Source organism: Schistocerca piceifrons, chromosome 5 (genome assembly GCF_021461385.2).
Source record: "Schistocerca piceifrons isolate TAMUIC-IGC-003096 chromosome 5, iqSchPice1.1, whole genome shotgun sequence".
In the NCBI taxonomy this organism is placed as follows: domain Eukaryota; kingdom Metazoa; phylum Arthropoda; class Insecta; order Orthoptera; family Acrididae; genus Schistocerca; species Schistocerca piceifrons.
The window spans coordinates 469,510,824-469,525,421 of NC_060142.1; the positions used below are offsets into that span (position 1 = coordinate 469,510,824).

The 14,598-nt window shown below is 43.4% G+C and overlaps 1 protein-coding gene across 1 annotated transcript in view; it reads right to left on the bottom strand.

Annotated features, from left to right (window-relative positions):
- Positions 1–2,601, bottom strand: part of LOC124799081 — a 161,257-nt gene extending 158,656 nt beyond the window's left edge. Inside the window, exon 1 of the mRNA XM_047262618.1 lies at positions 2,516–2,601. Within this exon, the coding sequence (XP_047118574.1) occupies positions 2,516–2,530 (15 nt within the window). The 5' untranslated portion in view covers positions 2,531–2,601. The remainder of the gene's footprint in view (positions 1–2,515) is intronic.
- Between the last annotated feature and the right edge of the window lie 11,997 nt (positions 2,602–14,598).

Below are 14,598 nucleotides of genomic sequence, written 5' to 3' on the forward strand. Positions count from 1 at the left end.
CTGACAGCTTGCAAGACCTCATCGTGCTACAGTTACATCGTTTATTCTCATTAACTGGAAGCACGATTTCTCCTAATTCCCCTCTACCATCATGTGCAGTATTTGACAAGTCTATGAACGAATTAATTGGCCACTTAACTGACGTTCCAGTTCAAAATTTGGTATTCAGGTCGACACTTTCAGCAGATCACTCTCACAAGTACAGTTAACTTACATCCAACCGCTATACAATGGCCATTCTAGAAAGAGCAGACATATCATGACAACTGAAAAAGCGGATGGATGTCTCCAAACATTGTGGTACTAAAGTGTGTTCGTAAACATTTGGTTCAGCCATCGTCCAAAACGTAAAAAACAAATCAACCTCGACGTCACTTCCACTGAATTTTCACAACACAATTGGGTAAATACCGGTCACTAGACATTCATCTTTCATTTTCACTTTCACCCGTCTGAGTGCCATATTAACCGCTGCGATTCCTCACTCAATCTATAGCTCCATAGCCCAACTAATGAGTCGTTTGCGGCACTTTCAATGTCACGCATTCTCTCTCTGGGCTGAATTAGGGGCATGGACGTAATCACGAATGTTAGTTTCGTTGCTCCGTAAAGGATCGTTCTGTCACTAACTTTCGTAACTGAGTTGTAATACAAATCTTTCTGAATAAGTAACAAAGATAGTTTCATTTTGAGCCAACAGCCATAACTGAACAATTGATTCCTTACATCTACTTGCGGTTGGATTCGGTGCCTCCCTGACATTTTATTCTTTCGTCACTGACAGCAGGCAAGACCGCTGAGAAGTACCTCTGGCGGAATGACCGAACACGGATCACTTAGAATCACACGCAATTCGAGCTCATTTCTTCCCGTTCACTGTTGCTAACAGACGACAAATGTCTCGTTATGAAATTAAATTCACGGTTAGCTGTAATCAGTCAGTCTAATTAATTTTGCTACAACGAATCTTGGAATATCATACCTCTGTAATCCGTTAGATTTATTTTTACTAATGAAACATAGACGATCTGTACATATAACTTCTCTGGGTAACATGGGGCACTATCTTCCTATGGTTCCATGTTGCTTTGTCTTAATCTACGCCTCTCATTTATACTAAACATGTGCCCTTAAAATACAACGCCATATTTTCCCAGTTTGGAACATCTTCGGCCCACTCCCAGCCTCCCGAAAGATGTTATGAAAACAAACAAAATAAAGAGAGATAAACTGCATAAAATGACGAGCAAGTCATCGGCGTTACCTTCTTCTATACAGGAAAAGACTGCACAGAACAATGCGCCATATTTTTGTCTGGGGTAAACTATCCCAAATGTAGATTGGAAATAGCTCTAATCTCCCGGCTTCCCCCAAAGTTTTCAGAAGTTTTTCGTGTCTTCGAGCCAAATGCCAGACCTTGAAACTGCCTGCTAAATACTGTATAGAGAACCCTTTCTCCCTCTCCTACCTCGCTGGAATTTGCTGATCGAAGCAATGTCCGAACCTCAATCTGCCTCCTCTGCCCATCGGACTGCAGAATGAAACACATTTAAACTAAATCGAGAGGTTAGGTGTTCATGTGTCTGAGGGAAGAAATAATTAAAAACCAGGAAAATTATTATCAAACATATGGGGTCTCCTAAATGCGATGCACGAGCCTGTCTGTCGTGTACAGCCAGAGTATATGAGTGTGATGTTCACAGCTTCCCCAGTAGTAATGGAAATGATAACCGTCACAGAAACCACTAACATAGAAGAGAAGTTGCAGTGGGTTTGATTCAAAAGTGTCACTAGAGATGAATTTCTGATTCATTTAGACAGGAGGAGTAAAACTAATCACTAGAGATAAGGTCTCATTGTTGAGTCTGTGCTTTCCGAAGGTGGAACTGAGCGTACTTCTTGCAGTATCCAACCTCGTTTACCTCGGAAGGCCTAGAACTAGCTAACATCTGGACTTTCTTCTTTAGTTAACATATATATGTTTAGATTGTATGTTATCTGCATCAAAGATAAATAGTGGGACGTATTTATCAGGTGAGGAACATTTGCGGAGGCGGCAGACAAAAGATTCTATAAAGAGACTAGCAGTAATGACGTTCCAAGTAGGTGAAAGTGGATAATGCTTGAAGAAAGTGATAATGATAATTATAATGAAGATGACGATAATTCGAAGTAATGTTGTATTATCAACCGTTGACAACTGTGATATTGTTGGAGAAAGGCAGGGCATGAAGTATAAAAATTCTAGCACATCTTCAACCAGAAACGTAAAAACTGGAGAAAAAAAGGAATGAAACTAGTAAAAAAGTGTTTGCTACAGAAAACTGACGAATCAGTAAGATTCAATGGAGAACTTAAAGGTGCATTGTTCCTTAACAATGGTTGAAATAAGAATCACAGGTATTCCAACGGAAATGTAAGAGTTGGTGTGCGGCTACAATCATGGGCATAGGTGATCTCAGATGGATCAGTACTTATACAGCGTGATTGAAGGATATTATATTCTGGCGCTTACCTTGATAGAAGCCATGTCGTTTCCTTTCCTGTGAGGTGTCCTGCTCCAAGTCCACTGCACCTGCTACCCTGTGTGCTGAGGCTGAGTGAACTGGTGACCGACTCTTCGATGGGGACCCCTTTTATACCGAATCGCTTCCTGTGTCGGAGCGTCTTCACCGCTGGCCTGGGGGGATGGGGAGGGGGGACCGGAGTGTGGAGAGATGTGGGCGAGGATGCGACCGCCGCAAGTGGATTACGTCGCCCTGTAGGTTACGCATTTTTTGTGCCGGCCCTTCACGACTGCGGCGGCGATGTGATCTGCTCACACGCCGGCGGAAAGGTGGGGGCGATAGGTCACGAATAGGGCGACGGCGGGGGCGGAGCGGGGGCGGCAGGCGCGTTGCGACACTGCCCGCGGCTCAGCTTACGCACCCCCTCCTGCACCCCTTCGTACTGGAATGTCCGGAATGGAGCCTCGGACTCACCTTGGCCCTTCCTCGGGACACGTGTGCGACACGAATTCACTCTTCCAGACGCGCCTGTCAGTCGACGTTTTACACGACCCTTTGTTTCACAGCGATTGGTGCAACAAAATAATAAATTAAACGAAAATATATTTAGTCAAAATGGTTAGAGAGAGAGAGAGATAAAAGGTTTTACTTACGGTATGCAGTTCAAGGCATGAAGAATCCAACGATAATAGTAATGTCGTACAAAAAAACAATCAATGGTATCGAGAATACTGGTATAGCCTAAAATGTGACTTATTGTACCTCTGCACGCATGCTCCTCAAAATAATTCACATACCATACCATCATTAGGTACTTCCTGTTTCATTTACCCATGTATGGAACAGCAGAACTACGACTTCCTGCACGTTCCTAAATCACTGTTATCTTACTTCCATTCTCCCTAGGCAAAGTACCGGATGTATCACTATTAATTGCGCAAAATGTGAGGGTGAAAACCTGCCGTTATAGAAGTTGAACCTTTCCAGTAAACTGATCGCAAATGTGTGTTTATGATCAGTCACTAACATCAGCATCAGATATTATCCTAGTTAGTACAAATGTATTTTTAATGTAAAGCTTTCTATTAAGCCTCCATGTAACTAGGTTCGAATTTCGTCCATGGTTCAAATGGCTCTGAGCACTATGGGACTCAACTGCTGAGGTCATTAGTCCCCTAGAACTTAGAACTAGTTAAACCTAACTAACCTAAGGACATGACAAACATCCATGCCCGAGGCAGGATTCGAACCTGCGACCGTAGCGGTCTTGCGGTTCCAGACTGCAGCGCCTTTAACCGCACGGCCACTTCGGCCGGCAATTTCGTCCATGACCGACCTTAAAAAGAAATGCGCAGTATATACTACAACATACCGTACGCTCCCACATATGTTTATGTGTCGTCTCTATAGCGAGTTATAAATTCATTCAAACACTTCAGTACAATCACGTAACTTCACGAGAGTGCACGGTTCACTGCTTCAGTTCTTCTTCTGTATTAACGAGAATGTTTTGCATTTCAGTTTTGCGATGACCTCAGACAGTTAGTCTGAACTGAAATGAGTTGGTCTTGGAGGTGAAGCTATATACTCTGTTCGACATTTCCACCTTGGGTAATATTGGCGGGTAGGATGCCATCTTACACTGTCAGCGGTCTGTACCGATTCTCCTCCATACGTGCGCCATATTCCCTTACCATGATCCATATGCTGAATCTGATCCGAAACAGATTGCGATTTAATCGAGAAGTTTACATTTCAAATACATTTGCACTAACTAGAGCAAAACTGCGTCGCGAAGTCAGCGGTAGCTCGTAAGCGCACGTTCACAATTATGTCGAAGATGGCTTCTTTGTGGACATATTTTTATCAAAAATATTTTGTCTGTATTATAATATTGTCACGTAGTAAAAGGTGTAATTAGATGAATGACGAACACTAACTTCACTTAACGAAGGTTTATTCAGCGCTTGCACATACAAGAGGGTGGAGCGAACTGCCTCCGGCCAGAACACATACACTATAGATACATCTACAGAACATTCCACTAGAATGATTCTTGTGATATTTGTGGATACTTCTAGAATGTACTCGAAAATGGCTCAAATGGCTCTGAGCACTATGGGACTCAACTGCTGAAGTCATTAGTCCCCTAGAACTTAGAACTAGTGTAGCCTAACTAACCTAAGGACATCACACACATCCATGCCCGAGGCAGGATTCGAACCTGCGACCGTAGCGGTCGCTCGGCTCCAGACTGTAGCGCTTAGAACCGCACGGCCACTCCGGCCTTGCGGTTCTAGGCGCTACAGTCTGGAGCCGAGCGACCGCTACGGTCGCAGGTTCGAATCCTGCCTCGGGCATGGATGTGTGTGATGTCCTTAAGTTAGTTAGGTTTAATTAGTTCTAAGTTCTAGGCGACTGATGACCTCGGAAGTTAAGTCGCATAGTGCTCAGAGCCATTTGAACCAACCACTCCGGCCGGCCTTATCTTCTTCCGTGGCAATATTACTTTTACCAGTGTCTGTTTTCGCTATTAATAACGATATGCCATACATGCTATCGAAGCTGGAATATTAATATTTATTGTGCCGCCGTAGCCTATTGTCAAAAATTTATTCAACAGTGCTGCACGAAAGCCAAGGCATTTTTACTCTCAGCTATAGGTTCGCAATGTCTGTATTTAGTCTCTGTGTAGCTTTCGGATATGCTTGCAGACACTGCCATCGTTCTACAGCCGTATTAAACTGACGAAATAGGTTCGTGGAGGGTAAAAATTGTAAGACATAGATTAGAATATATCCAGCAAATAACTGAGGATGTAGGTTGGAATTGTTACTCTGAGATGAAAAGGCCGGCACTGCAGACGATTTCTTGGTGGGCCGCATTAAAAGAATCGGAAGACTGAGACTCGAACCTGTATTTTCCACTTAACGCGAGCGTCGCCTTCACAACTTTGGCTATCCGTTTACGCCTACCCCATCGACTGGTCCAAACTTCCATAATGTTACAGTGTCTACGTCCCATGTTCGTACATATACCTGTGATTCCCGCATAGGTAGGAACACTGTTGTTCTCGCCGTTTTGGGTTGCTGAAGCATGAAATACAGGTTCACAAAGTCTGTGTTGTCCAGCGTCTGTAGAGTCTAATGCTTCGTGATCCGATACAAATTTTCAGCTGTCACTAACAATTTTCACAGTTGATGTACAATCGTTTTCGTGATTTGTGAATAGATTTCGTTCGTTTATACGGCTGCTGATCGTCGGCAGTGTCTACCGATATTGTACAGAATAAGTGAGAGTATAGGACGTTGACACTGTGACATATGGAGGTTTGGATCGGTTTGCGAGGCGTGTGCATATCACCAAAGAGGTTAAGTTGGGAACTCCGGGTTTCTGTCCCGATATAGCACAAATTCTCATATGTAAGTAATCATTTGTACAGGCGTTGTATAACCGTATTCGCAGATTGCGAAAACATTTCGTTAACTCTCATTTAAGTTTCCTACGGACCTTATCTATATGACGTGCTGCACTCTCTGCAAGTGTCTTGAATTATTTCGACACCTCACTTTCGGCCGTAGCTCTCTAAGGTAGGCTGAACTATTGCATTGCTTGCTGTTTCTTCAAAAGCTGCACCGTACTTAGCAAGAACTCTCCCATTAGATCTAACTGTTCCACTCCACCTTTCCTGCTACTGGTTTTCTCATTTTTCTCCACTCATTATCCCCAATAGCGTTACACGAAGTATTTAAACTATGTGACTGACTGCAGAAACTTATCAGTAATGTCCTGTTTGTTATTGTCACGTTATTTCTTTTATTCATATACCTCTCTTAACAATTTTTTATTGAAAGATTCATTTTTAACTCTCATCTCCTTAATTCAAGAATCACTTTTGCGGAATCTAATAATGGCACTCGGCCAATCCACTGAGCCTAGATTCAATCTAATATTGAAAAAACCCTATATCAAAATACAGTAAATGTCAGCGTTCAATACTCGTGCGTGCCATAGGCGTCTGCTAAGTACTCGTTAGATCCCTCCTCGCTATACTTCAGTAAGAATGAATTACCTTGGATCCTAAATAAACCAATAGGGAATACGATAAACTGTAATGAAACGGTTAAATCTGTGACCATAGAAACCTAGTCTACGTTATGACACCAGCAGTCAATAAAAAAGAGAAAGTGTATGCGACTGTAATGATATAATAGCTACAATTTACTGATGTGTTGTTGGCGATACATCACGCCATCGCTGTTCATTCCACAGTGTCTTGACTGTACACAGATCTTATCATGAGAAGCAAGAAAATTTAGTGAAATACATTCAGCATATCCTACAACTGCAGCTACGAACACCGTAATCGAGAGTGAGAAATTATAGTTGCTACAATTATCATTTCTTCAAGAGCTGTTGAAATATTAAGTGGAGATACGGAAAGATGCAGTCAGATCCAAAGACATCTACTGGAATTTGTGGTTTTTTTTTAAAAAAAAAGTAGAGAAACACAGAAAACGTATGGGCCTGCGCTGAACTGCGCCCGTCATTTTAAAGTTGCAGTGCCTAGAGTATTCATCCCATAAACGTGCTTCGCAAGCATGCTGGTACGCCACATAAAATGAATTCGTCGTTTCGAAGTTATAATTTATCTTAAATTTCTAATACAGTATTTTTATCCCAAAATTTTTTAGTTTGTTAAATTTTATTATTACTAGCCTCATGAGACTAGCTGACCATGTAAATGAACTATCACGATACCTGATTCTCGTTTCTTATTTGGTGACAGTCCTTTGTTCTCGGGAGAGCGTTACCGTGGCAACAAGACCAGGCAGTTTACCACGTACGCTGTGATAGTTTGGTGACTCGAACTTTTACTTCTATGGACACATCTACAGTCTCCGTCTTTTACGATTTCATGGTCGTCAGAACGTGTAATGTATAAGATCAAACTAATACAGTGTAAGATAGTCGTAGCCTGTAAGGATTTGGTGACGTAATACTGCGATCTTAACGACTTTAGTTTCTGAAGTACATAGAAACTGAAACATTGCATGAAACATTCCGTGACCATCAGTCATCAGATATCATGTGGTCTGGGTGACGCTGACGTCATATCTGCGGATGGTGTAGGTAGTTCTGTACTGTATTTCCTTAGCTTTCCGTGGGTGCACACACACACACGCACACACACACACACACACAAGGTGCGGCGTGACGTTTCACAACACAGGTCACGAGCCTCGCTCCTCCGTGCTTCGCCCTCCGACCGGAGACCGTGCCGTGGCTCGCATTGGAGCAGGTGGAGTATCGGCGTGCCGCTTGGGTCCGTAACTCTGCCAGCTGCTTACGACGTCCCACCGGATTCTTTGTGAGTACACCGACATGGAGGAAATTAACGCGACTGCATCACTTCTAACAACTACTTTAGTTCGTTCTTGGCTGAGTGGTTGAATGGACATCGATTGTTCACCTCAGTACGACCCATCCGTGAGTTTGTGCGGTAGTCACATGGTGATACTACTGACGGATTCTCAAGGGCAACTGCATAAATAAATCTAGGAGATAGCATAAAACAATATGTAAACAGTATGCCTGATTACGGTACCATCGTCATCAGTCATCTGACATTACCAGACATTATGCTCTTCAATTGTGCGTGTTATTATTGTCCCTGCGTGTTTTCTAAAGTCGTTTACCCATTTTCCATTAGGGCGTCGTCCCGGTCTCGGGATCTAGCAAAGAAAATCTCTCCGGTCCGTCTACATCCATTCACCTCATTACACGTCCTGCCCGCTTTCTGTATATTTTCATCACAGTCATTATAAGGGCTTTCACTTCAGTCTCCTCATTGATCTACTTATTCGTCTTTCTTCTAGAACACTACTGCCATTAAAATAGCAACTCCAAGAAGGACAGCAAACAGTAAATTTTACTTATTGCAGGAAGAATACGTGATTAATTTTGTAGTTAGAGCTACAAAACTATCACAGACTACCATAATTAAGCGTAGACTGCAGTAGTTTTCCTAGTAGCTTTCGTCAGTTAAGGCCGTACCCGAGTTACCTGTACGTTTTGGCGCTAGAAAAGGCAATTTCATGAACAAAAAAAGGTAAAATAAAAAAGACGTAAAAGAAAAATACATCAAACATGGCATCAATATTTCGTCGAACTTACATAAAACATGTTTCTGTCACTCATAAACAAATTACGCATTAATCAATAATAAGGCAGGAAATTCTTTCCTTTGATCGTGACAAAAAGCGTTATATTGAGTACAAAATAACAACAATAATTATTTAAAATTTTTTATGTTTGTGCATATAAACTGTACTTGCATCAAAAGTAATTGCTTTGGTTACATAAAAGAGCAGAAACTATGCAATCAACAAATTTGTGCTACGTATAAAACTTGATGTATATTCTGTGAGGACACAAAATACACAATGGACTAACACTGAATTATGTGCAGTTCTAATTGTGTGCAAAACAAACAACCAGATGAACAAAAAAATTAAACAGGAATCGTCGACTCGCTTACACATTCATTTATGTTCCCTTCTCTCCAGTTATACCAGTACACCACTAATCCTATCATTTACTACGTCATTTGTGCAGTGTGCCAAAACAGCTTAACGGTAGCTTCGGTAGCACAACTCTAGTTGTACGTGATTCGGGGTTAAGCAGGTTGTATGACCATTATACACTCCTGGAAATTGAAATAAGAACACCGTGAATTCATTGTCCCAGGAAGGGGAAACTTTATTGACACATTCCTGGGGTCAGATACATCACATGATCACACTGACAGAACCACAGGCACATAGACACAGGCAACAGAGCATGCACAATGTCGGCACTAGTACAGTGTATATCCACCTTTCGCAGCAATGCAGGCTGCTATTCTCCCATGGAGACGATCGTAGAGATGCTGGATGTAGTCCTGTGGAACGGCTTGCCATGCCATTTCCACCTGGCGCCTCAGTTGCACCAGTGTTCGTGCTGGACGTGCAGACCGCGTGAGACGACGCTTCATCCAGTCCCAAACATGCTCAATGGGGGACAGATCCGGAGATCTTGCTGGCCAGGGTAGTTGACTTACACCTTCTAGAGCACGTTGGGTGGCACGGAATACATGCGGACGTGCATTGTCCTGTTGGAACAGCAAGTTCCCTTGCCGGTCTAGGAATGGTAGAACGATGGGTTCGATGACGGTTTGGATGTACCGTGCACTATTCAGTGTCCCCTCGACGATCACCAGTGGTGTACGGCCAGTGTAGGAGATCGCTCCCCACACCATGATGCCGGGTGTTGGCCCTGTGTGCCTCGGTCGTATGCAGTCCTGATTGTGGCGCTCACCTGCACGGCGCCAAACACGCATACGACCATCATTGGCACCAAGGCAGAAGCGACTCTCATCGCTGAAGACGACACGTCTCCATTCGTCCCTCCATTCACTCCTGTCGCGACACCACTGGAGGCGGGCTGCACGATGTTGGGGCGTGAGCGGAAGACGGCCTAACGGTGTGCGGGACCGTAGCCCAGCTTCATGGAGACGGTTGCGAATGGTCCTCGCCGATACCCCAGGAGCAACAGTGTCCCTAATTTGCTGGGAAGTGGCGGTGCGGTCCCCTACGGCACCTTCCGCCGACCACTGGCGACAACATCGATGTACTGTGGAGACCTCACGCCCCACGTGTTGAGCAATTCGGCGGTACGTCCACCCGGCCTCCCGCATGCCCACTATACGCCCTCGCTCAAAGTCCGTCAACTGCACATACGGTTCACGTCCACGCTGTCGCGGCATGCTACCAGTGTTAAAGACTGCGATGGAGCTCCGTATGCCACGGCAAACTGGCTGACACTGACGGCGGCGGTGCATAAATGCTGCGCAGCTAGCGCCATTCGACGGCCAACACCGCGGTTCCTGGTGTGTCCGCTGTGCCGTGCGTGTGATCATTGCTTCTACAGCCCTCTCGCAGTGTGCGGAGCAAGTATGGTGGGTCTGACACACCGTTGTCAATGTGTTCTTTTTTCCATTTCCAGGAGTGTAGGTAGAAATGGAAAGGGCGAGTACAGCGCACTGAAACAAGCAAATAATCCTAATAAGCACTGGTCCAGAAAACAATGATTTTCCGAAAACAACGTATTAGGACTGAGTACATGAACACCTTACACAAAAGGCCCCGACGATTCTGACTGTAGACATGTGCTTGAGGATCAGCGGTTACAACTGCTGCACATGGCAGCCTTTCATATGATAGCAGGCTTCATTACGTTTCCTAATCGATGCTCGTACACATTCAAAGATCCCAAGTATGTTCCAAATGCACTGACAATCACCCACAACGCATTCCCGGGATTCATCGACACTATCAGCAGGGCTGAAATACGCCGAAGCTTTTAAATATAATAAATATAGAACGGTTTCAAGTCGGCGGGCCTACGAGGCCATAGCCCTTGTCGTCGAAACGCTATTTACCAGCGTTTAGGCTCGTTAAAATTTACACCCCACTTTCCGTGTGCCCAAATAAATGTAGTATTAGACATTAGCACTGTTGTAGCATCGGTGTGATTGCCCTAGTGCATATATCGTAAGGTGGAAACTGTTAATTTACGGGCCTATGTTTTTTTTAGGAGTTTTTGCCTCTTGCAGTGTGCTGTAGTCCGTTCCGATAGCTGAGTGGTCAGCGCAGCAGTCTGTCACGCCAAGGGGCGGGGTTCGATTCCCAGCTGGGTCGGAGATTTTCTCCACTGAGGGACTGGGTGTTGTGTTGTACTCATTATCATTTCATCATCATCAGTGGAAGGCAACGAGAAACCACCACTGGAATCACTTCCCTAGACGCTCATGTGGTGGACATCTCTGACGACGCTTCCCCCATGACAAGACCAGCCGTAAGGCAGAACAAAAAGTTAAAAAATGTCCTATACTCACCCTTTTCGTTTGTACTTAATAGTCAAACACCCTGTATACGAAGCGAAATGTAGTGCAAATAAGCTTACAACTCTGGCAGTACCAATGTCTGTAACACGGAAGGTAGGACGGAAGGAAGGAAAATTAGAGTTTAACGTCCCGTCAACATCAAGCTCGTTGGAGCACAAGCTCGCAGTGTCCCGAGGATGGGGAAAAAAATCGGCCATGCCCTTTCTAAGGAATCACCGCGGAATTTACATTGACTGGTTTCGGGAAATCACGGAAGACCTAAATCTGGATGGCCGGACGCAAATTTGAACCGTCCTCTCGAATGTGACTCCAGTGTGTTGACCACTGCGCCACCTAGCTCGGTGCTGTAACCGGGCTAGACATAAGACTCGAACTGGATTTTCGTGACAGATACGGATACTTCGTTTCACAGGGTTCAGTAATCGTAGTCGCTTACGAGCAATGGCTTGACAGCCTCTCGGTAAACCACCGCTAGAGGAATATAACGGGTGAGGGATCTTGGAAACGTGCTGTCAAGGCGACAGTAGAACACCTTCTGAATCAAGGTACGCGAGCAGAGCACGGGAAACTTGTGGTCTTGCGTTATCTCGTTGAAACATGTCACCGTGATGGGGTACAGTCCCAGTACTGTCGTTCGGCGCATCACTGTCGGTGCACCTCTCTCTGCTGTCGCGCCAACGGAAGCTTCAACAATGATCGCCGTAATGACAGCCCATGGTACTCCAGACGCCGTGAAGTTACCAGTATCTCTACAAACAAGCCCATTTTCCGACTAAAGGTTCGTGACGTGGCTGTACGGTCATGTACGGCCGAGCAAACAATATCTGTGTGCACTCAGGCGTTGCTCGCCTTGGGCCGTAGAGATTGTGCACGGCTTTCAATGTGTCCCTCGGTAAACTATGGATTCCATATTCGCATGACTGTCCCAGCATCCCTACCAACGTGAGCAGCAATCTCGCCGAACGATAAGTCATCACTCCGCCGCTGACGAATTCCAACAAGCGATGGCAGACGCATCCCGTTCTTACACGATGAATAAAATGGTATTCTCACAAAGAAAACAACATTCAAATGCGGTTTCTGAATGATAAACCAGCCGTGTAATCCTTCCTCATACATACATTATAGATGGTGTTACTGCTACCTACATAGTGCAATAACGATCAAATGAGAATCATTTTTATTTTCACACAAATGATACACTTGACGCCTTTTGACGTCTGTTGCATATCGCCATTGTGGCACTGAAACTTTAGTGACCAGCTGTGTAAATCCCAACAAGCAACCATCTCGCCATTGTCCGCCGATTAGCCCTCAGTTTTTCAACACTTTGAAAGTATCCTTCAAAAGGTTTTAATACTCGTATAATTGTAGAGCCAGGCGGTGAATATGCAAGCCTGAGTAACTGAGAAATGTTGACTGAAAATATCTGAAGCTTATTTGAGATGGAAATATGTGAAGCTCACGCTACATGATGTGAAATCGACTTACTGGTCGATCAAACAATACGAATGCGAGAAAGATATATGTTCTCAGTAAAATTTACATACGCTAACTGACACTGTGACAATATGAATTTCTATTAAATGTTGGCCCTGAATGATGTGAATCTTTGTTAGCTTAGAAAACAATTGCTTTACTAGAATTATCAGTGTCATTGCACAACAATAAAACGCATTTGACTTTATCCGTTAAATCTATTTGAAAACACAATGTACCACTTTCATGACATATTTGACTCGCATTAAAATTCTGAATTGATACTGATATTATTCTCGTCAATGCTCTCTGACAATCACTGTGCCTGACTCTGAATATGAAGTACAACGATAAATAAATTTATGGCTTACGTGTGCGCAATGGACCGCTCGCCTGCTCTGCAATTTTGGTTTTTATAAGATAATGATCTGACCGTCAAAATTAAGTTGCATTCAGCGTACTCGCGATGTGTAATGCGAGACTTGACTTCATCAGTCCTAAAAATGTTACTCAGCACACAATTCGTGATTTACAATGAGACTGGCAATCAAATAAAACCATGAATGCAAATGGAAAATCGGGTACTAATTTCACCAACAAGAAATAACTGGAACGAAATTTTAAGTTTTAACTGAGCTTCATTAATTCATAGTAACAATACAAGTTTCCACACATCTCACATGTGAACTAATTGGCAAAATGTCCCTTTAGCATTTGTCACTGCGGTGAAAGACTGGCGTATACAACTTCATTAAAAAAATCTTAAAGAAAATATAAATCATAATCACTCTTATACAATCATAATACTAAGTAATTACAAATATAAAAAACCACGTTAACTTTAAATGTAACTTTTCTATTTCATATAATGTTATAATCCTTCTGTTTATCATCTCACTTTAAACATCAGCTTACAAAATATGCTCCAAATAATGCTGCCTGCACTCCAGGGAAAGCCAGGCAAGCACCCGTCCACTTCAAATCAAGTACAGTACCACACATTTGCTAACAGCACAATCTGCCTCTGCTCTGACAAAGTAAAGTTAACCTCTCCGAGCAACATCTCTAGTCCCAAACATGGTTCCAAAGTGTATAATTATAGAGGCATCGTTAAAGAGATATTACAAGGCTTGAGAGCATTTATCAAACTTACAAAATAATTCAGATTTGTGGGTCATAATAAGAATTATCATAGCAAATGGGACAGTCACATTTCAACTTTTCGCATTAAGACTCCATGTCTATAGATGAAAAAGAAATCTCATTTCCATAACTCAAAATTGGAAATATACACTGTTTGTGGACGTTTCTGTCCAGACGTGAATCTTATTTGGTTCATGAAACTATTTTAAGCCATTTTTACTCTTGAAACTGCCTGGCAGATTAAAACTGTTTGCCGGACCGAGACTCGAACTCTGGACCTTTGCCTTTCGCGGGCAAGTGCTCTACCAACTCAGCTACCCAAGAACGACTCACACTCCGTCCTCACAGCTGTAATTCCGCCAGTACCTCGTCTCCTACCTTCCAAACTTTCATTCTGCATTTTTACTCTTCTATTTCTTTCTTATGTTTCCTCTCGAGTTAATATTTTCAGCAGCCATAGTTTCAAACACTCATCGACTGATTCTATAACAGCAATGCTAATTTATTTCTTTTCTGTATGTT